At 47.6% G+C, this 25,335-nt stretch overlaps 1 protein-coding gene across 3 annotated transcripts in view; it reads left to right on the top strand.

Annotated features, from left to right (window-relative positions):
* Nucleotides 1-25,335, top strand: part of TENM2 (teneurin transmembrane protein 2) — a gene marked incomplete at both ends in the record, with an annotated part of 1,201,679 nt that overhangs the window by 1,061,279 nt on the left and 115,065 nt on the right. For all 3 annotated transcript variants that reach the window (XM_082835729.1, XM_082835731.1, XM_082835730.1), the window contains one exon: nt 16,415-16,561. In XM_082835729.1, the coding sequence (XP_082691855.1) occupies nt 16,415-16,561 (147 nt within the window). The remainder of the gene's footprint in view (nt 1-16,414; nt 16,562-25,335) is intronic.

Below are 25,335 nucleotides of genomic sequence, written 5' to 3'. Positions count from 1 at the left end.
CAGGTCGGTTTCAGTGCATCTAACTGACCTCAGCTTCCTGGGATGCCTTTACCTTGACATGTAAATTTCCGCATCCATCGCCAGTGAGATTGGGTTACACTAAGCAATGCAACCTTAAAATATTTTCTGAGCAGTAAAAGCAAACGATGGCAGTGTTATAAAATCCCGCCTTTTAGCAGACATGAAAATGTTACAGGCACTGATTGCAGCGAGGTAAAAAGCCACAGGCCAAGACTGAGGGGAAGGAGGCAGAGCCCCTGGAAACAGCCTGAGGCTGACACGGGAAGACAGGAGTTAAAGCCAGCTGGGAATGGCTTCAGAAGCTAGAAGTGCACATTGCTGGGGATTTTGCTTTTCATTTGTTTTTCTTCCCAGGCTGGGGCTTCACCCCTTTCTATTAAAACCCTGACAGTGGCTCCCAAGAAAGATGACCTCTGGCAGGACCAATTCCTTTGGTTTGGCCAATCCTGCCACCCAGCAGCAAAAATACTACCCAGAAAGAGCCTGAATGATCCCCTGCCCTGAGCAGGAATACAGAATGTGCTCTGTAAGTGCTAGCTGGCTTGAGATTCCCTGGGTATGACCCTCTGAGCCATTTCAGAGAGAGAGAAAAAGAGAAAGTACGTCAGATCTGAGGAGAAAAGCTGGAGAGGAAAAGAGTGAAGAGCCACTGTGAGTTGGCTTCAAAAATCCTGTGTTTCTTCTTTGTTATACAGCAGCAACTAACACAACAATTAAAGCCATTATACTCCAATAAAGATGTTTAAAAACATGTTATAATGTTAAAAAAAAAAAAATACTGGGTTTCCTAGCTGCCCAAACAGCCCACTGGTTACAAAGTCAAGAGCTGGATTGGAAGAAGGAATAGCAAAGGGAATAACCAACACTGAGTAAATGCAGGCTTCCTCCTGAGTTGGGAACATGAGGGCTTGAACAAAGGATGTGCGGGCCTGTAACCTAGTGCATGACACAGAACCACCCCCAGTGGAGTGCAAAATGTTCCTTGGGAGGGTGTGAAAACATCTTACTCTTTATTGTATAAAACAGATTCATGGGGAAGGAAACAGTAACCAAAACTGTTAGGAAATATTCATCTGGTGGAAGAGATGATCAACTGATTCGTTTCAGAGCTTCAATAGAAGTGGCCTCAAGTATCTTTCCTGAAGACACACTATGGCTTAGGAAGCTGTCTTCCAGTTCACATTTCTGTCTTTATCACCCCTTGCCGCAGGCTGACTCAGGCTTACACCAAGTCGGTCTGGGCTGAAATAAGGAGACAGGACAAATAATTGACGTCGTATATGTTTTGAATTTACGGATTGACCGACTTCCCCTTTCGGATAATAATAGCTGATAGTTATTGAGTATTGACCATAAAACCTGCCAGTCCTGGTGCCAAATTCTTAACGTCTTGACCTTCTCTCGTCAAATCTTCACTTCAGTTTTGCGAGGTGGAAACTGTTGTCATCAGCATCGTCCAGGTGAGAAAACCGGCTCAGAGAGGTTCAACAATCAGTGGAAGTCTTAACTGGCAGGGACAGGGGGAGGTGAGCTCTAAATCCAGGTTGACTTGACAGAGACCAGGTGTAACCAGTACACTGTTTTGATCAGCTGCTTTGACCCCAGGTAATTACAACAAGAGGGTTACTATGGAGGCCAGCGATGAAATCAGAGTATATATGGGCACCAGGGAGCCACCCTCACCTACTGGTAAGGTCACCACCTGCAGAAGCATCTGTTTGGTGATGGAGAATGACCCCCCCATTAGTATGCTTTGGGGTTCTCTGCTTTACCAGTGCCCCCTGGCCAAAGAGTGCCCTAACTTATCTCAGATTTCGAAAATGACTTACTGCCCCTCAGCATAGGCGTCCTTGACCAACTCCCCTAAATTTAAGTTGACTTTCTGTCAGAGTTCACATTGCTACCAACTTTTCATTAAACTAATTATTCAAAACAATTCAGAGTTAGCGTCCTCACAGCAACTGTAACTCTGCCGTGACTATATTAAGGTGTAAATCGAACAGCATGTTTTGCAATGAAGTTAATTTTATATTCACCAGAGAACTGAGTTATAGTTGCTGTGGGAACCATCATTTCAAATCTCTTGACTTTCGTGCATTTAAATTCTCAACCACAGCGTTGCACACTGTAGCATATTTTGCATGGACGCTTAATTTGCTTCGCACCGTGGCCTGTCTACCCTGACCTTGGGCGTCTTGTCAGAGACTAGCATAGCAGCCTTCTGGTTTTCCCGTCCTTCTTTCTTATCCTGGTACCTATGACACAGCACGGAGAAATCACCAAGCAACCAAAATGGTTCCCACTTTATCTTTAAAATGTTTTGGAGAGGTAACTTTCCTTCGAAGCACAGTCAGGGAGAGGTACCAAGTCTCGGGCAATGTCGACTAAAGCAGGCGATGCCATTGCATTTGTGTGGAGCCAGGATTCTCATCCAAGGGTAATTTTGGCCCTGCGCTGTGTTATTCAGTACCCACAGGGTGACCTCTGAAAGCTCCAAGACCTTGCAAGTACCATTAATCATGCCGGCATACACAGCCATACATGAGAACTTATTGGAGCTCCGGAAAAGCTAAACAACGTTTCCCAGAGCCCCATAAAACCCAAGCATCTCTAAATCAAGACGCATGGCAGGGCCTCTCTAAAAGGGACATTCAGCAGAACTGGAATAGAACTCGGGCTAAGTCCTGGTGGTATGGAATAGGTAACATGTGCCAGGGTAGAGGCAGAGGCTTGTGTGGGAGGGCTAGCGGAGCAAGTGAAGCTCTGAGATGGTTAGAGACGCGAGCGTTCCATCTACAAGGATTATCGATTTTTGTAGCTTTATTGGAAAAATCAGTCATGCTTTCTGCCTCCCGGGGATTGCTCGGCTGCAATTTGGGAGTGTGTATGTGTGGAAACTCGGCAGGTTAAGCAGCTGAGTAGCCGCTCCCATTCACCATTCAATTATCCATTTAGCGAAAATGTGACAGCAGAAGCATACTGCTGTTTTGCATGTTTAAAATGTATTTGAAAGGAGGGATTTTTTGTTTCTCTGTAAATGAGAGGATTTCCGAGAGGAAGCTCTTGCCTTCCTAAGGGCACACTCGTTATGCAAAACTGAAGAATAGCACCTAACAATAGCATGGGCTATTGTTGGAATTCTATACTCTCACAAGTCTCCTCATTCCTCCTACGGATGGAGACTTCTTGCAAAATTGGTAGATTAAAAACCCTATCATGACCAGCGACCTGCCCCCTAAGTCCTTGATCAGCTAAAATACGCTTTAAGAAAAGGACTAGAACACTACATGCGAGTAGAGTTTCAAAGCACAGGATACGGTCAGGACGACAGGGTTCCCCGCGTCACAGGGACGGGGATTGGTGAATGATGAAGGTGCTGGTTTCGTGAGTAAGGGCGGGGTGGGAGACACCATGCCAGCCAGAGGAGAGAAAGGTGAAAAGCGGAGGGGAGATTGCAGTGTTTTTATTGTTTCTGTACCAGGCAGAAAGTAAAGAAAATAAGACGAAATATGGTTACTGTATGAGGTCATTTGATACGCAGTGTTCTGAGAGCACGCCTTCAGAGGATATGGAGAGATTGTTTGGTAGGGAAAGCTCGATAGCTTAGTAAATAAATATAAATATAGATAGATAAATAGATATTGGATAAGTGATGGGTGGATAGGTAGATGATAGATAGAGATAGCTTTAGTGTGTTTGAGTGCCACAATTCAGATGCGTCAAGCTGACCTATAGAGATAAACAGAATGCAAAGGGATTTAAAGTCCAGGATTAATAATCTGGGAGGATGCTTGGGGGTGGTCCAAGGAGGCCTTAATGCCAAGAAGAACTAGACAAAGCTGGCAGAATACATGCAGCCTGTGGTCTGAAGTCATTATGTTAAGAAAGTCAGGAAGTTCGTTTGCTGGAGCTATTCCACGTTAGACTGCCAACCCTGACTATAGGGACAGAGCCTGGGAGACCCCGTGCTTCTCTGATCTCCTCCACCCATGCTGCCCTTTCCCTTCACTCTGTTTGTTGTCGTTAATAAGGAAAAGCAACTTGGAGAGGAGGGCAGAATCCCGTGTCCTCAACCCCATTTGTTCACTGATTCTCAGCTGAGGACTCAAATGTATTTGCATAACCGGAGTGCTGCATTATGGACGAAGTATTTTATCCTCTGCTTTTGTGTCTCAGAAGTCTTTTCTTTTGGAGGGTATGTGTAGGGAACCCTAAATCCATAGAGAATTAGCCTTGCCACACAGAGCCGTGGTAGCAGGGCACCCCTGCAGCCTGCCTGAGCCACCACGACAGTTACCAAGACCATCCCTATGGCCTCCTCCTGGCCAGCTTCCCAGATCCCGCCCTTGCCCCATCCCTGTGTGTTCTCCTTGCACAAAGGGACCCTTTAAAACTTCAAGTCACATCGGGCCACTCCTCTGCTCAAAATATCCCCAGAGCTCTTGTTACTCAGAATAAAGCCACCATCCTCAGAGTAAACTGCGAGGTTCTGCATATATCTGTCCCCACCCCCCATTACCCTGTCCCCACATTGTCCCCTTGTTCACTCTGCTCCAGTCACACTAGCCACCTTGCTGTCCTTCCAACACCCCAAGCACTCTCTGCCTCAGGGCCTTTGCACCTACAGTTTCCTCTGCCTGGATTCCTGTCCCCCCAGACACTGGCATGACTCTCTCCCTCCCCTCCTTTAGGGTTTTCACTCAAACATCACCCCATCAGCGAGGACTTCCCGGACCACCCCATACATGCCAGCAATCCCCCTCACACACCACCCCCATCGCAGTTCCCCTCCCTGTTTTATTCCCCCCCTAGCGATTATCACCATCTGACATGCCATATTAATTTCTTATTTGTTTACTATGAGTCTCCCCCAGTAGAATGTAAGACCTTTAAGAGCGAGACTTTGTCTCTTTTGTTTACCACTATATGTTCTGTGTCTAGAAAGTACCTGACATTTGGTAGATACTCAGCAGATATTTACCGAATGAATGAAAGAATAAGCTCATGAATTTACTCTGGAAGCTGACACATTATAACAACTCCGTACATGCTGGATGTTGCATTGGGATTTCTCCCTTAGAAGTCCTTTCACTTCCTGATTTCCACACGCTAGACCCATCAAGGGCGTGGGGTAGAGCTGGAGACAAAGGGCAACCCTCTTGACTGGGGACCACCAAGCCACTCAGGCAGGACATCATGGGGTGGCTTCACCCAGCAGGATCCTGTCCGCTTCTCATCTGATTAACAGAGTGGGTCAAGCTGCAGACTGACACCTCACACTACCCTAAACCACCTATAAACTCAAAATGGTCATTAATTAATCCACAGTGAGGAAAACCCACATCTCCTTCTCAGTGTATTGTCTCCCTCAAGAGAAATCTATATGGGAAAGGAAGGTAAGATCAGAAGATCACCCGGGAAGCAGAGTCAAAGCAAGGGGTGTGTTATTCTGATGCCAACCCTGTCCCTGTAGAATCCTCCCTGGTTAGAGGGAAGCGAAGTGCATGGGCCCAGAGTTGGACGGGCCTGGGTGCAAACCCTCAGGCTACCACTTTCACTGATTATGACCCTGGGAAAGTTCATTAACCCTCTGAGCTTCAGATTTTTCAGCCACAGATGATGATAGTAATTTGTACTTTATATGCTCCTTGAAAAGCTTCAATGAAGTAATGAGGTTGTGAAGTGCAGAGCACCGGGACCCGCACTCGCCAGTGGCAAGTGGTGTCCCTTTATATTCCCCCCAGTCAAGCAGGACGCACTCACTGCTGAGTTGACCCTGACTCTCTACTGCTCCACGGGGCTCCCCTTCCACGCCCTGGGCAGACCACCCCTCTGTGTTAACATACTTTTTTGAGCCTGAATGAGATTTCTCAGCCCTGGGACCCTTTACGGTTTCACCTCACATGCCTCTTGCATTCAAGGAGGATTCCGAAGATAACGTGTCACATCATGTGCCCATCTTACTCATGTAACTTTCAGGAAGTTATCTCACTTTTCTCATTTCCATTTCCTCCTCTTGGGAGGGCACCTTCCTGGGGTCTTTGCTCTACTGACTGCGCTGATCCTGGTGTAAACAGTAGCGGACACTCCCTTGCCATCACCAATTCAAGTGCCAATCAGAGGCTCTCCCAAGCCGTACGGGACCCTTCTGCTACTATTTGAGGTTACTTTTTTTTCTTTTTTGTTTTCTTCAAGGTTACTTTTAACAACAACACTAATAATAATGGCTATCAGTTCTGGATCATTTACTATCATATTACTATTTACATATGGTTTACACATCATGCGTATTTTTGCATTAACACCTATTAACACTCATGCTAAGTATGATAAGTAATATGATATGTATCCTCTCTTTTAAATCCCAACAACCCTCTAGGATAGGTACCCTTCTTGCCCTAGTTTCATAGATGAAGAAACTAAGGAATAAAGAGCTTATAATTTTTGCCTAAGATTATACAGCCAAGGGATAGGGCTGGATTCAGAGCCCACTGCCTTCACCACGCTACTGCCACATGGTTACCGGGCTGACCTGGTACTTTGGCCCAAGGAGGCCACAGATACTGCTGGAGGGCCCAACGTCCTCAAACAAGTAACCCAGTATAAAAGTCTGTGCCCTCTCCCTTGCTCTTGGGGGGGTGTTCGCCTCCATGACCACCAGTGAAAAGAGCCCAGCCCTCACTCGCTGACCTTGATAATGACAGTTATCCCAGGTGGCATACGACTGAGGGATTTCCTGGGGCTCAGGACTTTCAGGGCTAAAACCCAGACGGTCCCAGGCAAACGGGGACAGTCGGTCCCCCTAGTTGAGAGCAGAGACTCTGGAGCCCGACCTCACATCCTGGCTCCACCACTAACCAGCTCTGCCACTTTGGTCAAGTTACTTAACTTTTCTGTGCCTCCATTCCCTCTTCTGTAAAATGGGAATAATACTAGGGCCTACACCATAGGGTTGTTGTAACCGTTAAGTTAATGCAAGAGAGGCATATAAAAGAGTGCCAAGGCACACAGAAATGTCTAGTTGAGGAATTGCTATTATTGTTGTCATTCTCTTAAAAGCTTCCTAAAATCCAGAGTTACAGTCCTGGGGCAGGTTCTTTGTCTAGCCCTTTTAACATCTATAGGAAACAAACATTTAGTGATTTCCTTACATTTTCTAAAGTTGGGCTGCAAACAGCAAAAGAATATACAGGGCAATTTATCATCAGCCTGATCTTAACAGCAGTTAAAAGGGAGCCATGAGCCTGCGGTAAGTAACCAGTCCGTGCCCACAGGCCTTTTAGGTGTTATTTGTATTTTTACCAGCCTCCTGTGGCTATAGGGATGCTCAGTGGGTGTAGAAATTGGATGGTTAAAAATAACGAAAAAGAGATCAAAGCCCGTGCCTTTGTTCCTATCTCCATACCAGGGAGGTACCACGTTCATTATTTGCTGGACAGCTGTGGGAGTAAGCAACCCGAGCTACAGTAACTTGATTATCCTCCAAGAACCAAATTAAACCATTGGGCTTTCTGATTATTGTCATCCCTGCCTTTGTGGAACTCTTGTTACCCTCTTCATCTACCAACGTGCCTCTGTCCTCCCTCGCTGGCTGCTCTATCCTGTCTCTCTCAGTCAGGAGGGATCAGTTTATTCCAAGGTGAAAGGCAGGGACTCCTCCAGCACTCCTCCACCGCCTCTGGCATCAGCTCAGTTTTAGACCCTGTACTGGAACCACCTGTCTCTTTTGCTTGGGGAGGTGTCATCCATCCAGGGGCTTGGGGTGTGACCCGCAGGAATCTTCTCCCTTTGCCTGGCTGCCGAATCAAGGGCCCAGTGAAGCAGCAGAGGCACCACATGGTTTATTTATGCATTCATTCAACAAACAGCTTTCATGCCAGGTGCTGGGAAAACAGCCTGTACAACAGAGTCAGAGTCTTTTGCACTCGGGAGGCTTGGAGGCTCCCGGGAAGATGAGCGTTGAGGCTTCTCAACCTCAGCTGCACAGAGGAACCACTTGGGGAGCTCAAGAAATCAAAATACTGATGCCTGGGTCTCATCCTCAGAGATTCTGATTTAATTGGGGGTGCAGCCTGGCGTCCGGATTTTTCAAGGCTCCCAGGCGATTCTAACGCGCAGCCTAGTGGAGACCCACTGCTCTAAACAAAAGAGGAATCAGAATGATGGTGAGTGCTTCAGAAGGAGTAGGTGGTGCTGTGAAGTCATGTGATGGAGGGCGAACCCTGAGCTGCAAGTCAGAGAGCCTTCCCTGAGCGACCGCCGGCTCAGACAAGGATAAATGGCTTTGCCAAGTGAGTGCGGGGAGCGGAGTTTAGGGAGAGGGATCTGCAAAAGTGCAAAAGGAGGAGGATCCAGACTGTGTTCTAGAACAGAGGAGGGCAGCGTGGCCAAGGTCAGAGAGCAGAGACTCAAGTGACAGGAGATGAGAAGGGGAGAAATGGACAGGTTCCTATCAGGCAGGGCCTTGGAAGCCCTTTTAAGGAGTTAGGACTTAAGCCTGAAAGCAGTGGTTCTCACCCAACAGCCATCGGAACCTGCTGGAGGGCTTGTTAAAATGCAGGTTGCCTGGCCCCATCCCCCCAGAGGTCCTGAATGGTGGGTCTGGGATGGAACCTGAGAATGTGCATTTCTAATGAGATCCCAGGTGATGCTGCTGCTTCTGGTGCCAGAACCACACTTTGAGAAGCGGTGCTGTGATCTAAAGCGACGGGAGAAACTCCTGGCACATCGGCAGCGGGTTTCAGCGTGGCCCCAGTTGCTGTGGGCCTTGGCAACCTGCTGATATGTGCGCATCACTACCCATGCCATCCTCCTCTGATTGGGTGAAGTGGGATAAAGAAAGGTGTTGTTCCAGGGGAAGGAAGCAGGCTCCCCTCAAGGAAAGCAAGGCTTGTGTTGGACCCCAGTACTAGCGGGTGATAATGACTCAGTCCCAATTCACTAAGCAATTGACATGGGATTTCCCTCCCAAGAAGAGCTATTCCCAGTTACTGCCGCCTAAACTCTGTTTCCTCCCCTCATGATTTCTACTTTTTTTTTTTAATTTATTTTATTTATTTTTTGGCCGTGTTGGGTCTTCGTTGCTGCGTGCAGGCTTTCTCTAGCTGCAGTGAGCGGGGGCTACTCTTCGTTGCCGTGCGCAGGCTTCTCATTGCGGTGGCTTCTCTTTGTTGTGGAGCACGGGCTGTAGGCGCACGGGCTTCAGTAGTTGTGGCACGCAGGCTCAGTAGTTGTGGCTCGCGGGCTCTAGAGCACAGGCTCGGTAGTTGTGGCGCACGGGCTTAGTTGCTCCACGGCATGTGGGATCTTTCCGGACCAGGGCTCGAACCCGTGTCCCCTGCATTGGCAGGTGGATTCTCATCCACTGCGCCACCAGGCAAGTCCATGATTTCTACTTTTAAAAAAATTGTGTTAATAAGAGTTCGAAGCATCCAAACAGTACAAAATAAGATGCATTTCGTTTTCTGAGCCCAAGGCTGAGCCCGCTGCCTTCCTTTTCCCATACTGACAGAAATGATGCTGATCAATGAGAATCGTGGCGCGTCCACGAAACATGCAGCACTGACACCTGGATCCAAACTTACGTCACCTCGCGGAAGCCCTGCCGTTTCTGTTGCTGCCGGGGTGGAGGGGCATGACTTCTGCCTTATGAGCAAAAGAGGAACGTTAGACCATGGAAAGGATCACTGCCCTTCCCAGCCCTCCCCCTCCCCCTCCCCCCCCACCCCTAGGCAAACCCTTAAAGACATACACACGCTGTTGAAACGAAGAGGAACATCTGCCTCTGGATTTTTCCACAACTTCTCTGACAAAGCAGGGGCAGTTGTTCAAGCTCAGGTTCACGGCTGAGCGTCCATTGCCAGTTTGTGCCTCTTCACCACTCCTTCCTGCTCACAGAGATGAGCTAGAGGACGAGCCTTGCTGTTTTCTGGGGCCAGAATGCTTCTTTGGCAGTCAGTCTTCTCAAATTAGTTGGAGTTTGCCCCGGAGTGTCTCGAAACACCAGATTAATTTTTGAGCGTTTGTCACTGCTGTTTAGTAGAAACGGCCACCAGAGCCCCAGTGATCCCCAACACCTCAGCTGTGTGCAAGTCTAAAGAGTTCTGGAGTGCAGCGGCAGACTCTATTACATATTTCCAGTGTGTGTCCGTTCCTCAGTTCCAACAGTACGCAGCTCTGAGAAAACAGTCGTGTTTAAAACAGTTGGGGGAGGGGGGTTCCCTCATTAAGTTAACAAGCAAAAGTACAATGCCTCCCGAAAGGAAGTCATCACTTATTTCACCTTCAGCTCTCTTGCCCTTCAGAGCCACCCTCAGCATCAGTGGGTTTTCTGAAAACACTTCTAGTGACGTTACTAGATGCTTGGGTGGTGGGCAAAGGGGAGTGAGGATTTCCTAGAATGTGATGCAGTCACACACTCAGGACACCCCAGAAGCCTCCATTTCTTAATTTCAAACAGGCTAGGCTCTTGTTTGTTTGTTTTTTTCCTGATCTGGAGGTGAGGCAAGAAAAAGTGGCCTGCACTTCAAACTGTGCCCCCCCCCAAAAAAAAGCCTGCTGCTAATTATAATATTTGTAATATCAAAAATTATATCAGCATGAACAACTATAAGTACTACACTCTATTGAGCATTTACAATGTGCTCAAGCTCAATGTGCTCAATCCTTGCCTTTATCATTTCATTTTACCCCTCTGACATCTGTATAGAGTAAGTATTACCATCATCCCTCTTCATTCATTCACTCAGCAAACGTTGATTGCGTGTCTGTCATGCGCCAGCTATTTTTCTAGACACTGAGGAAACCTCAGTGAACAAGAGATGCAAAAACCCTAGCCCTCGTGCAGGTTGCATTCTGTTGGGAAGGACACGACATAAGATTTATTAGCAAGATATATAGTTTTACAGACGGGGGTGAAAGGTGAAGCTACCAGCTCAAGGTCACACAGACAACAAGAGGCAGATCTAGGGTTTTTGGGGGTTTTTTTTTTTGCAGACCTAGGTTTTAATCTCAGACCTCTGACTCCGAACTGGGTTAAGGTTTTCCCCTTGGTTCAGAAAAGCCTTCCTACAAGGGTGTAGTCCAGGCTGCAGTAGCTCTCCCAATGCTCTCTTGAACCGAGCACGGACGTCTCCCTTCTCTGGCTTTCCTTGTCATCTGTCTGTGTTGGCATGCAGCCTGTTCTGTGTTTTCACTTGCATTCCCGTCTGGGTGTTGCCCTCTCTGCTTTTCTAAGGTGCGCCTGATGTTGAATGTTAAAATCCTCCTTCTCTTTCCACATCCTTTCTACCGTATTAGCCACTTATTTCTACCTCTCAAGTGCTGCACATGGCAGAACGTTTCCGGATGCTTTTTTAGAAAAGCCTTTTATGGCAAGTATAGCTTTCTTCAAGTACATTTATGCTCCCCTTTTTACTGTGCCGTAGACATTATTTTGCTCATGCCTAATTTTGGTTGGGGCAGAAAGCCTGCCTATCTGGTAACTGTGTCGATGGATTTTTTTTTTTGCCCCAGTCTTTGGAATCTTGTGTGTAGAAAATTCTTGGAAACTATTCCATCTTCACTCTGCCAAAGGCATTAGAGATGCTAATTTCGGTCAAAAGTCATTCGTTCATCCCTCCCCTGACTCTGTGTTGAGTACTGGCAATCCAAGAGTATACAAGATAGACGTGGTCCCTGCCCTGACAGGTTTACGTCATAACAGAAATGCCCAGAGCAGTTGTACACTGCACAGTTCTAGGGGCCCCATTCAAATGGCAGTGAATGACGATGTGTACCTTTATTACGACAATTTTCCTGCAGGTGACAAAAAAATGTCTTAAAGGAAGGACTGCTACAAGGGCTAGCGAGCATCAGGGAGTTGCCAGACAGTTGGGATTCAGTGTGGTGGATGGGATAGGATAGGGTAGGATAAAGGTACCAGGACAGGTGGCGCTAGCCTTGATTTGGGAGCTTTGGAAAGGCTCCCTGGAGATGACTTGGGCGAAGGATGGGTTGAAGTTAGGCAGATAAGGAAAGGCCGAATGGCTTCAGTCTGAACAAAGCCTAAAGTGATATTGAGTTAGGCTGATGTGTTGACAACCAGTTCATGTAAGATCTGGAAGCCAGGGTAGGGACTTCAGACTCTGCCCCAGGGTCAATGGAAAGCTCTAGCAGTATTTTCAGCAATGTCCAGAACAGAGAGAAATGGATGGTGGTGCAAGACCGGAGGCAGGGAGACCAGTTAGATGGCTTTGACCAGAGTCTAAACCAGAGATGAGGATGGCTTAGGTTAACGTAGTAACAGTAGGGGTAGGAGTGGAGAGCAGATTCTAGAGATATTTAGGAAGAGCAGGTAGGGCTTCTTATAGTAAAGAGGAAAATTAGGCAGGACTTGGTTTCTGACCGGATACATGAGATGAGAGAGGAGGTGGGGGAGGGTAATTAACAGTGACTCCAAGGTTTCCGGCTCGGCCAGTGGGGTGTACATGCAGGTGCCACTCGTTGATCAAGGAATCAGAGTTTGGGAGGGGAAGAAAGATCAAGACACTGAATTCTGCTGAGTTTGAGATGCTTGTGAGTGAACAGATGGAGATGCTGAAATGCAAGCTGGAGTCCAGGTCCAGAGATCAGGGAGAGAGCTGAAAATTCAGGAGTCCTCTGTGTGCTTGGCTCTTGTTTTGTTTTGAATCCCAAATTTCTGCATCAGCTCTAATTTTTGTTAAGACAAAAAGCCTGCCTACCTGGTAACTGTGCCAACAGATATATTTCTCCTAGTGGTTGGAATTCTGTGTGTAGAAAAGTCTTGGAAACTATTCCATTTCCACTCTGCCAAAAGTATGGCAAGTGCGAGAGAACCATCCCACGATATCACTGTTGCCCTTGAAAGTTCTCTCTGTGAAGAAGACTTAGATCTTTGAGAAGGAAGTCCCACTAGCTTCTCACCACTCTCAGAAGAGTCTATGGATGAGAGCCAGGCTGAAATGATACTGGCACCACCCGATTGTTTTCCATTCATTTAAGCACCTACTATGTGCCTGACACTAGGGCAGGCGCTGGGATGCAACAGCAAACAGGGAGATCTCAGCTCTCATGCAGCTTTAGATCAAGGGCAGGCTTTCTCAAGCTCAGCACTTACTGACACTCGGGGCTGTATCATTCTTTGTTGTGGGGACTGTCCTAGGCATTTTAAGATGCTGAACATCCTTCCTCTACCCACCAGGTGTCAGTAGCATCCTCCCCTAGATGGGATCATCAAAAGTGTCTCCAGACATGGCCGCATGTCCCCTGGAGGGAGGGATGGGGGACAGAATTGCCTCAGTTGAGAATCTCTAGTCTAGGGTCACGATAGAACCTGAAGTCTCCAACAGCCAGCTCGCCACCTGCACAGAATCAAACAGCTGTGCCTAAGGCCTCCTGTATCGGTGGTCTCGGAGATAGGCACTCAGGGAGGGGGCAGGGCTAGCTAGCCTGAAATCCAGAAGGCTCCATGCAGGAGACCTCATGGATCCCAAAGTATGAGCCCATAAGCCCAATTCAACACCCGTTACAGATTCCTCTCCAGAGAATAGCCACTACCTGATACCCATTTGCCCTCCAGACTAATTACTTGCTACCTTTTGTTTTCCCTTAAGTGGAGGCTGGCTTTGCACTTTAGAAACACAACAGAATCACCTCCTCAGAAGGCCACCAGCAGAAGGAACTTGTGCTGGGGGGTAGCTTGGGGTTGCCTAGCAACGCCACGCATTCACCAAGGCTGCTTTCTTCCTCTTCGAGCTAAAAAACAAAGTCCCGTCCATTAATTCCCAGCTGCCCCAGAACTTCTCAGAAATTTGCGAGCTTCCCACTGTTCGTGTTTTCATCTTCCTCACGCGATGTGGAGAAAACCCACGACTGTGGTCTGTTTATCTCGCTTCAGTGGGTCAGGGGAGAAGGGGGGGAATCGAGAGAGAAAGAGAAGGGGGAAAAAAGCCTTGTTCAATCTAGGAGCGTGCACATTTTGAGTGCGTATCTCTGACTGACATGCTAGTATAGTGTTCTTCGCAAATTTGACTTTTATGTAGTGGACGTGGGTTTCCTACACAGTGAGGCTTCTGTTGAGACTTTGTGCATGATTTTATTCAAACATGAGACCTCAAAGTAGGTAAATAGCAAAGCACATATAATAGATACTGTGCCAGGTGAATGCTGGTAGGTCTCTCATGTAGTGTATTCTGTGTGATCCATTCCCTAAAACTTACTGGTAGAAACTGTAAAGCTGGGGGTGGCTGGAGGTTGAAGATGCTCTCTTTTCCTCGAGAATTTGTGAAATGTCCCTTGGGCTTTTCCTACTGAGTTGCATTTTGCTCCTGCAGAAATATTTGTGGCATTTCTCTGACACCCACTGGGGCTGGCCTCTCTTCCCAGCGCTCTCTCTCAAAGTGTAAAGGGCGAGAGTCACAGGTATTCCAGGTAGGGCTGTGGTCACCTCCTTGGTAAGGAAGGAATGGAAATGTGACTCTTTTTGTGAGGATAGGTGTGGGGACAAGTTAAGTCTTTTTTCAGATATGCAAACACTGATGATTTGCTCACATCCTGGATTTAGTGCCAGGTTCTTCAACTAAAGAAAAGATTCGCTGGTAATCATCTCCTCAGTCCTCCTCTCAAGACAGCTCGTCTTCCTTACAGAGACTTCTGCATGTAGCACGTCTCCTCTGTTGCTTACCTTGTTCTCCCAGGTCCTAACCCATGCATACCACATTCTGGAAAGGATGGGAGGGAATAAGCATTGAGGAGTGAAACTCCTTAAAGAAGTAAATTTCAACTCAATTTCAAACCCTCCAGCCCTTTCTTCTTAGGAGGAGTCCTTTAAATTCCCACCGCTGCCACTTGCACAAATTAGGTTTATTCGCGTTCTTGTAAGGGGTACTCGAGGGAAGAGAGGAAGGCTGCCAGGTGACGGCCTCTGGAACGCTGGAGAGAGAAGTAGGGGGAGATGCACACTTTCGATTCAGAAGATGTGGGCCACAAAGGTTTCAAATCAATTACCTCCATCAATTACAAAGTGCTCCCTCCTGCCATGGCCCAAGCTACCCTGCTCTTTGTGTAGTTTAAAAATAGATATAGAAAGAGATGGAGATAGAGATGGTAGCAGATGTCAAGACAGAGTGAGAGAGAGAGAGAGAGAGAGAGAGAGAGAGATTCAGGAGAGTTATTTTCTGAGGACAATTAAATTAATGGTCTTAAACGTAGTAGGGAAACATACCTAGGTTGCACAATGCCGTAAATTTCCTCGAAGTCATTGCCTTGAACAGTACACTTAAAACGGGTGAATTTTATGGTATGTAAATTACACCTCAGTAAAGCCGTTATAGGGAAGAAAAATAAAAACGTATCTAGGAATTCTTGCCAGCAAGTAGGTTTTGTGAGTGTGGCCACATCCTACCAATCCTGTGCTTCTCTCTACATCTTATAAATGGCGACAGAGGCTCTGCCACAGAGACTCCCCATCTCACTATAGTGCCCCCAGCTCTTTCTCTTCTTTCCTCATCCAGGCTCTCTTTGCCCACGCTTAGGTCAGGAGAGTAATAGCTGCAATTGTTTTGGGTGCTGGAACAATTAGGGAATGAGGTAGGCTGCTGATTTCACACACACACACACACACACACACACACACACCCAAAAGGAAAAGAAAACCACAAAATAGGAATCACTCGAACCCCACTGCCGTCCCCCACGGGCATGAGCATCCCTCTCTCTTTTCCCGATTCATGGCACTCAGCACCTACTCTTTCCCCAGCCTTCCGATCCTGCAGTATTTTAAAATCATGCCATAAATAGGTTGCATGATTGGCAGCCAACATTTTTAAGTGCCCCTTAAAGCCAAATACTACAAAAATATGAAAATAGCCCAGCAGAACCGTCCAGCTCTTGGTCATAAGAAGCTCGTGCTAATCGCATGTAAGTTTAGCTTTAAAATTCTGAAAGATGGAGGGCACTCTGCCTCCACTCTGGGTTGATAGGGAATTTTCTCTCTTCTGCAGAAGGCTCTTCTGAAAACAGAAAGAAAGAAAAGATTTTTCTTGAGGTAGCATCCATCCGGAGCCAGCGGGCTGGAAATAATGGCCTAGCTAGGTGTGTTGTAAGCTCAGGGCTAGTTTAGCTTTCCGGAATGTTCCCCACTTTGGGAAGGTTGCCTCAGACCCCTACGCACAGGTCAGTGTCCTTGGGGATCTTCTGCATCTGGGCCCCTGCTAACGTCTTGCAACCGCATGCGTCGCCTGCTTCCCCGACTCTTCCCAAGGCAGGTCCGGGCCCCACTCCGCGGCTGGCCCAGCGGCTGCCCTGTGGCCTTGCTCCCCCTTTGCATGGCTCCCCTGCTGCCCCAGCGCGGCCTCACGTTCCTCCTTCTCATTCTCTCCATTTCTCCAACCAGATGGCTGCCCCGATTTGTGCAACGGCAACGGGAGATGCACACTGGGTCAGAACAGCTGGCAGTGTGTCTGCCAGACCGGCTGGAGAGGGCCTGGATGCAACGTTGCCATGGAAACCTCCTGTGCGGATACCAAGGATAATGAGGGAGGTGAGCAAGCGTCTTCTAACTCCCAGCCCCTCAAGAGCAGAGCATTGTTTATAGATGGTCATCATGAGTCCTTTATCCTGAAAGACCTCCCCTCAGCTATTGTCAAATGTTGTTGTAACATTTCCTTTGAAGCAAGCGCAGCAGAGAACGGGCATCCTCAGGCCAACGGGGACTCCTGGAGACGTGGGCTGGAGGCACTGGGATTGGATGCTGGCTCTGGTTTCTCAAGTACGCGTTGCCACAGAAAGGTGGCCGGGCCCTGGCTTTGCCTTTGGGTGACCGTCCCTGCCGGGCCTTCCAGGGCAGGGAGTTACAAACGAATCTGTGCTGGTGATGACAATATGTGCTCACCCTGAGCGGAGAGGTGGTGAGCAGTGCATCCCTTCATCCTTCCAGCCCTTTGAGATGTTACTTTTACAAATGAGGAAGCCAAGGAAGGCCTAGAGAGCAATTAAGTAACTTTTTAAAGATAACTTCGTCACCAATAGTAAAATCATGACCCAAACCCAGCTCTGCCTCCAAAGTCCGTGTTCTACCCAGTGGTTGGCAAACCACAGCCCTCGGGCCGAATCCGACCCGTCGCCCGGTTTTGTACCGGCCTGCGAGCAAAAGATGGTTTTTACATTTTTAACGGTTGGGGGGAATAAAACCTAAAGAAGGAGAATATTTCACCACACATGAAAACTATGTGGAATTCAAATTTCAGTGTCCATAGGTAGAGTTTTGGTGGAGCACAGACACGACTATTCATTTATGTTAGTCCTGCCTTCACCCTGAAAGGCAATGTTGGTTAGTTGGCCGAGACGAAGCCTAAAATGTTCACTCTCTGACCCCTTGCAGGAAGTTTGCTAACCTCTGTTCTGTACGCCTAGCTGAATTTTCCTGTGTTGTTTCCTGGTGGAGTGCTAAGATTCTGGGGCTAAGTGGGGGTGCAGTAGCAATATGGACCACCTGATTTCCTGAGAACACAGATTCATGCTCCCGTAACATTAGTACCAGCTTGTCATCCACCCCTACCAAAAGGACTAACTGGTCAGAATCCCCTCAGGGCAGAAGGTATTTCAGGGTATAAGAGGGTATGAGTCTGGTTATCTAACAAAAATATGTATTGTCTTGTATGTGCCAGTCCCTGGGCTCTGGGACTGTCAGCCCCTGCCCTCATGGCCCCAAGGGGTCAGTAAGCTTCACTGATGTCCAGAGTGAGGTGCAGTCCATTGGGTTAAGGCTGAAAGTATCAGACAGACTATTTTTCTTTTTCTTCATCCTCCTGATAGACATTTTACACTTTCCATAACCCATGATTGCAGTTGTAACGTGTCTACAATTTGTAAGTCAACAAATGTGCATGCGCTGATAGGAGTACACCAGTCAAAAAAAAGTTTATAGATTGATGCAGTTTACAGAGCTCCCATTCACTCATTTACCTTCCTGAAACAGAGCCAAAATAGAAGCCACTTTAATTCATTTTTGAATAAAGTGAGCCGTAACTCCATATACATTTTTTTCCCCAAGAGAGACGGTCAAAATTGCACTAGTTTTCCTGGTAATGTTCACTGTTTTTGCTTCCGGTCCCTGGTGGTTTCACCAAGCGAAGCGGTTGTTTACAGATCCACTCCTTCCTCTTCCAGAAAGAAGCTGCTGTCCTAGCTTTCTTCCCTGTCGCTGGCGTCAGCAGCTGAAAGCTTAGCAAACAGGCTGGAACGGTGCGCCCAGGGGAGGGGGACTAAGTCTCCCGCAATGTGCCCTGTACCACCCACTTCCCTCTCCACCAGCCCCCACCCTGATCCCAGCTCCCACCAGGAGAAAACCAAATTCCTGAAGTGGTGGGGCTGGAGAAGGAACCCTGCAAGTCCCCAGCCTGAGGACGGCCCAAGGAGCACAGTTCAGGGCCCCTCCTGGCAGGCAGAGGCAAGAGGTACCCGGAGAGGCAGGGCACAAAAGCAAATGAGGCAGTGATTATGCTAAAGACAATAATGGCCTTGTTATGGGAACTATTAAAGCAACCTCCCAAGGAAGTAATTAACCACCAAGAAAAAAGGGTTCTGCACTGTGTTTATAAAAAGAAACTCCCAGTTAATTCAGAGTTGCTTGTGTCAGGTGAGAGGGGTAGGCATGGATTCTGTCTCACCTGCTGTATGTAAGCAATTCACAATTAACTGAGGTCTTTTTTTGGAGGAGATTCCTCTGTGCAGAGTATCCTTTTTTATGGTTAATTACTTCCCTAGGAGGTGTGCTCAGCACTTTGCTGTTTATTGATAAATATTAAAGTTGTTCCTCATCAACTGCAGATCCAATCCTGTAGCATGCTAATTGCATCACTGTTTTGTTTGTTTGGGGGTTGGGGGGGGGGGGTGGAAGTTCTGCCCCAAGCTCTGTCCTGCTTTTCCAGTTCTCTGAAGAGCTGTGTGGGTCTCTAAACGTAGCAGTGGGTGGGTAAGAGCAGCCGCCCAGGCCTGGGGAGCAGCTGCAGTGAACACATTTGTTGTAAACCTCATGAATGGGGAAAATAATAGAGCGCCCTTCCAAAGTGAGCTGGAAGAGGCAAATCATTTTTCCATCTAGGAATGCTCTCCATTTTTTAAAAATCTCAAGTTTAAAGTGATAGTCTTTTTTTTTATATTTTAAACTGATATAAATATAGATATAAATATGGATATAGATATTCGAAGCCCATAACAGCCTTTTTCAACCTGAGTTCCTCCGTGAGAGAAAGAAACTCTAATGCCTACAGACGCTAGTAGTTCCAAAATGTTAGCTTACAGCAAAACCACCTGGAGGGCTTGATTACACACAGATTGCTAAACTCTACCCCGGTTGATTCCGAAGGTCTGGGGTAGGATGCAAGAATTTGTATCTCTTGTAAATTTCCAGAGGATGCTGATGCCGGTTCTCTTTGAGAGCCACTGACCTAAGCCAGCCATTATGTGGAATGAATGAACTTCTCTCCGATGCATCTAGAATGGTACTAAGTACCTTCCTTGGGAAACTTGGGAGATTTTTCACTGAACTACTTTCTGGATTTTCTGGTACTTAGCCGAGCAACCCTGTTGAAAAAATATCCCCCCAAAACAATTTATGGATTCCTACCTTCTTACTCCCATGGCTTTCAAATTCTCCCAACACCGCCAGCCATATGACCACCAACTTAAACTCAGGAAGCATTGGCTGCTTCTGAAGGGACAAACTTCACCTACCATGGCCCCTGCGAAGTAGTAGAAACGGTTCGGACAGACGTGCCGGGGAGCAAGACTGTCTTTTTAATAGTGAGAGATCTTTACTTGAACTGCTCACCCCAATTTGAAAAAGGAGAGACTCAAAGAAATATTTTTGCTACAGAAGGCAAATACGAGCTCATTAAAGTCTGAGAATACACACAACATGTAGATCAAGTGACAGGCGGATAATATTTCATTATCACCACCAAGACAGGTGTGAGATTTAGTTCATCACAGCCAGGGGTAGGAGAAAGGGTGTACATTTTCTCTCAAAGTGGAAACCTCGAGGTGGGGAGGCGTTGGTAGGCTCTCTGGCCTGGAAAGACAGTCCTTATTCCTTCCCTCCACCCTTTTATCACCCAGAACTTGGCGTCAGGAGCCCCAGCCCTCTGTCTATAGAAGCCCAAGGCTCCCATCATTGTGAGCCAGCCTGGGAGCCCGTCTGAAGCTCCCATGGAATCCTATCAGATGCTGTCTCCAGTCTGTTGGCAGAGGCCCGGAGGTGGAGGGGTGGGAGATGGCCCTTCCGAAGCTGAGCTTATCCACGAGTCGCCATGCCCCATGTCCTTCCTGGCCACACTAGGGAGTTGTATTTGTTTCCCTCTGTTCTGTTTCAACACAGCTCTGAAAGTTAGATGCTTTGCTCCTTCTCATGTCATTTCCCTGATTGCTGAATAGGTGACACTGTAGCATCATATAGTTAAGAGCCTGGGCTCGGGGCTCAGTCTCTGTAGCCCACTTCTGCACGTCAGTTTACCCCTCAAAGTCTCAGTTTTGTCGTCTGTAAAACTGGCGTGGCAATGCCACCTCCGTGAACAGGGGTGAAGTTTCACTGAGAAAATGTGTGTGATATGTTTTACAAGGTGCCCGGCTCATAGGATACCCTCCTGTGTTGGCCGTTGCTAGCTTTAATGTTATTAGTATTGTTGCTGTTATTGTCTAGAATGGATGCTGAATCCACAGAGATGGCGCCTAACCCATAATTTTCCCACAGGACAGAACCACTGAGATTCTAACCAGTGCTCATCAGACTTCAGTGTTGCGTGGCCACACTGGAGAGCTTGTTTAAAATTGAGATTTGTAGGCCTTTGAGATTCTGATTCATTAAGTCAGATATGGAATCTAGGAGTCTGCATTTTTATCAAGCACTCCAGAGGATTCTGACACAAGTGGTCTGCTGACCACATCTGGAGAAAAACTAGTTCAAATGATGGTTTCCCCTGGGTGGGCTGACCCAGCCCAATGTCATGGTGCCTATTCCCAGACCTCTACCCCTAGAATTTCCAGAACACAAGAGGAGTGAAGTGAAGAAAGGGGAATTTTACTTCAAGTAGAAAGAAGTAATTGGAAAAATATAAACACATTTTCCTGTTTAGTTTCTGAGCAAATAACTTTAGTGTGTTTTAGAAGTGCTCTCCATTCCTGGCCGGAGAGGTGGCCAATGTTTGTCTCAAAATTTTAAAATCCTTTAACTCCCTGTCATTAGGGTGTGACTCTATCCATCCATCCATCCATCCATCAGCCATTCATTCATGTTTTAACAAACATTCGTTGAGGGTTTACTAAATGTTAGACATTAGTAACATTAGGCCTTTGGAAATACGAAGACAGACATGACACAAAGTGTCCGCAAAGAGAGCTCACTGAATCCATCTGAAAAGACAAGGTGTATAAACATGGTGGTATTATTATTACAATCCAGTGTGTGAGGGCAGACGGGGTAGGAAGGGACTGTCCCGGAGCATGGGTGTTGGCTGCAGGACAGGAAAGAAAGCCCGTCGCAATCCTAAAGCCCAGGGTCTTCAGCCTTTCTCCTTGTCTCCCCCAGTTCCACGATCTGTGTGATCAGGAGCCCCTGGTAGGGGGTGTTCCATCCACCAGCAGCATCGGCATTTCTCTCTCTAAATTAAGGACTTCAGTCAGGCTGCTCTTCAGAACGGAATTTCCCAGCCCACCTTCATCTGTGAAGCTTGATTCCTTGTTTTGCTCCAAAGGAGGCTGCCTTGGGTTAAGAGATGTGGATGCTGGCCTGAGCTCAGGGCACTCCAGCCAGGTCTAAATGAGGAGAAATAACACTGGAGTCTGTCCAAAAGCACTTGGAACAGACGAAACCCACTCCTCACCGACCATTGCCTCCCCCTCTCTCCCCATCCCATAACCATCCAAATTGGCTTGACATGATTCAGGGATGCTCTCCCGGCATTTATCTCAATTGGTAATTAATAACTCACCTTGTCTGTGCGTTTAGCAGAGCCAAGCTCGGGACTTCAGGGACTCTGCAAGAGTTATGGTTCACAGGTCCAAATAGTCCCATTTCTTCATCTAGTGAGTGGGAAAGCTTGGTGAACCCATTGTAAATGCCTTGATTAATGTGTGCAAATCATGTTGATGGATGGGTTGGGTGGGGGACAGCTGAAAAGTGCAACATTGCTCTATTAATTGGGTTGGATAAGGATTCCCCTTGCAGTCCAAAGACCTTGTGGGAAATGTAACTGGAGCCATAAATGATTAGCTCCGAGAGAGGAAGGCAATATATCTAATGCTTAGAAGGAAAACTTGACCTAGAGGCCACTGCCACCTGGCCAGGCACTGGGGCTCTCTTCTTTGGGAGGGAAGCAGAACTAGCTGCAACTGAACTCCTAGAGGACCACATGGCGACAGGGGGCTGTTATTATTATTCAGGATCTTCCGGTTGAAATGAGATCTTTGATTTCCTAGGCACATTGGATTAGAGAATCTTCTGTTTAGGAGACTGAGAATTGGGGGTTCAGTTTTCTTTTATTCTATTGAGGTTTAAAAAAAAAAGATAGAATCCATTCTCCATTGCATATAAAAGCTATCCTCGGGCTTCCCTGGTGGTGCAGTGGTTGAGGGTCCGCCTGCCGATGCAGGGGACGCGAGTTCGTGCCCCGGTCCGGGAAGATCCCACATGCCGCGGAGCGGCTGGGCCCGTGAGCCGTGGCCGATGAGCCTGCGCGTCTGGAGCCTGTGCTCCGCAGCGGGAGAGGAGGCCACAACAGTGAGAGGCCCGCGTACCGCAAAAAAAAAAAAAAAAAAAAAAAAAAAAAAAGCTATCCTCAGTAAGATTCCAAGAGCGCTGTGCTGGGCTTCAGAGCCACCTCGATCACGGGAACAGGCAACCAGCGGTATCTCTCTGCTGCTCCTCTTGCCCATGTCCTCCGTGCCTCCACACAGCAGCCAGAGGGTTAGTTTTACATTGTAAGTCAGATGATGTCGTGCCCTCTAAGGGCCTCTCCTGTAGCTAGAATCAAAATCAAATGTTTCACCTTGGCCTAGAGGGCCTGCTAGGATGGGTCCCCGCCTTCTCTCTCACTGTGTCCCCGACAGCCTCTGTAGCAGCTCTGCTTCATCCACTCTGGCCAGCCTTCCCATCCTTGTACAAGCTAAGCTTCATCCTCCCTAAGAGCCTTTGCTGGTCCAGGGCCAGCAATACTCTGACCTGGGCATTTTGCACGACTGGCTTCTTCTACTCATTCTTAGGTCTCAGCTCAAAGGCCCCAAAGAGGCCTATCTTGACCTGGAAGTTTCACTTCTCTCTCCCATCACCCTCTGTTGTTTCCTTCACAGCAAAGGTCACGCCCCTAAATTACCCCTTCTTTCTTCTATTTCATCTGTTTCTTCACACCAGAAGTGCAAGGTCTATGAGTCTACCTCTTCATAGTTTTTCCATTTCCCAGATAAGGTACCTCAAGAAGGTCATATTCAAAACAGGCCTTTCCGCTAACCACTACAACATACTGCTTTTCTACCTTAAAGCCAGCATCACATTTCTTCTACAAGACTAATGAAATTTGGAAGTTGTTTCTGAAGGAGGTTCAAATAAGTACAGAATGCGTGCTGTCGCAAAAAGGTCTTCGGAAAAATCACCTCCAAGGTAAAACTTTCCCATAGTAAGAAACTTTCCCCTTTCACAGTAAATTTATTTGACCGTGGAATTTGTCGTTCATGAGTTTACCTAACGTAGCACCTTCAGTCTTTTCGAATCAAATCTTTAATAGTTTAAATGGTTATTAAGTGTCTCTTAAGGGATTATATATTTTTCCCTGATTAGATAACAAATCAAATATTCATCATAAAATTGTAATTAAAATGCATAATCTGCAAAAAAGAGTTAATAATTTAAATCACTGAGGACTTATTTGAGGGAATTAAAGGATCAAAACACAGGTTTAACTGGTGGCAGAGAGGTAACATTTGTATCATTCTGTTGGCTTCCTCTCTTTTTGCCTTGGCCAGAGAAACCATCTAGATGGCAGAGATTACCCTCTTGGTTTCTGTGACCAGCGTCTGAATGAAGGTTCAAGGGCCTGGGTGCCATGATTAGCTCTGTGGCTCCCACAGTCCTCCCCTCAGTCCAGACCAGTTGCTCCCTACAAAGGATGACCTTGCTGTCTGGGGGACATGGTCAGTGTCTGACATTTTATGAGTCACAACAAGGAGAAAGAGAGGAGGTGCTGCCGGCATCTAGTGGGTGGAGGCCAGGGATGCCGCTAAACGTCCTGTGTGCACAGGACAGCCTCACCACAAAGAATGGTCCAGCCCAAAATGTCAGTCATGCCAGGGCTGACACATCTGATGTAGACACTAGCATCTCCCAGGAACGTACCGGAGGAGCTGGACGGTACCAACACAGGGAGTGTCCTTTGGTTCGATGTCAAAGGCCCGATGCATGGAGCACGTATTAGAGGCCAGGCCGGTGCTCAGACGTTACCAAACTGCCCAAATAAATCATGGCAATAGCCCATGAGAGCCCTGAGAGCCTCTTATTATCCTTTACATAGAAGCAGAAACTAAGGGCCGGAGAAGTGAAGTGGCTTACCCAGGTCCCCCAGCTAGAATGTAGCCAAGTCAGGGTTCAGGAAGCAGGTTAAGAGCCCTCCTTGTAGGCCCCTCGCAGCACCTGAGTTTCGTGTCCGGGATCAGAGCAGGGCAGACCTCCTTAACACCCTCAGCCCCTCAGCAGCACGAATTCTGCAGCATTCTGAAAAATAGCCTTGGTGTTAGCTTCCCCCCCCCCCCCCCCCCCCCGCCGCCTCCCCGTTTTGGATCTGGAGTGCATTTTTGCCACAAAGTACTTCTGCAATGGAATGCCGGCATGCCGGCGGGGGGGGGGGGGGGGGGGGGGGGAGGCAGCGGGGGAAAGTGGAGCAGTTGGACTTTAAATAGCTAGGCGTTCTCCACACTGCAGCGAGAACAGCTGCCCCAAAGCCTGTGCTCTTTTCTTTGACTTTCCATCTTCTCAGCCACGAGCTCTGGGGGATTGGAGAGGGGCCAGAATTATGCGGCCAAATGTGAATCCAAAGAAAACTGCAAGGTGTCCCCCAAAGCTCTGTGCCCAGTGCTTCCGTATCTCTCCACACACAGCAAAATCCAAGCCTCTTCCAGGGAATTCCCTCCCTTTTCAATCCTCAAGGTATTTCATCCTTGATCTGCCCAGCCAGTACTACCAGCAGTACCCATGGGTAGGGCCACGCACTGAGGGACGCTATGTCTTCATGAGATAGGAAGATCACGGAGCCCAGGAATGTCAGATACAGA

This window comes from Leucopleurus acutus (genome assembly GCF_964270905.1).
Source record: "Leucopleurus acutus genome assembly, chromosome: 3".
Classification (NCBI taxonomy): domain Eukaryota; kingdom Metazoa; phylum Chordata; class Mammalia; order Artiodactyla; family Delphinidae; genus Leucopleurus; species Leucopleurus acutus.
This window is presented reverse-complemented; position numbering and strand designations above follow the sequence as displayed.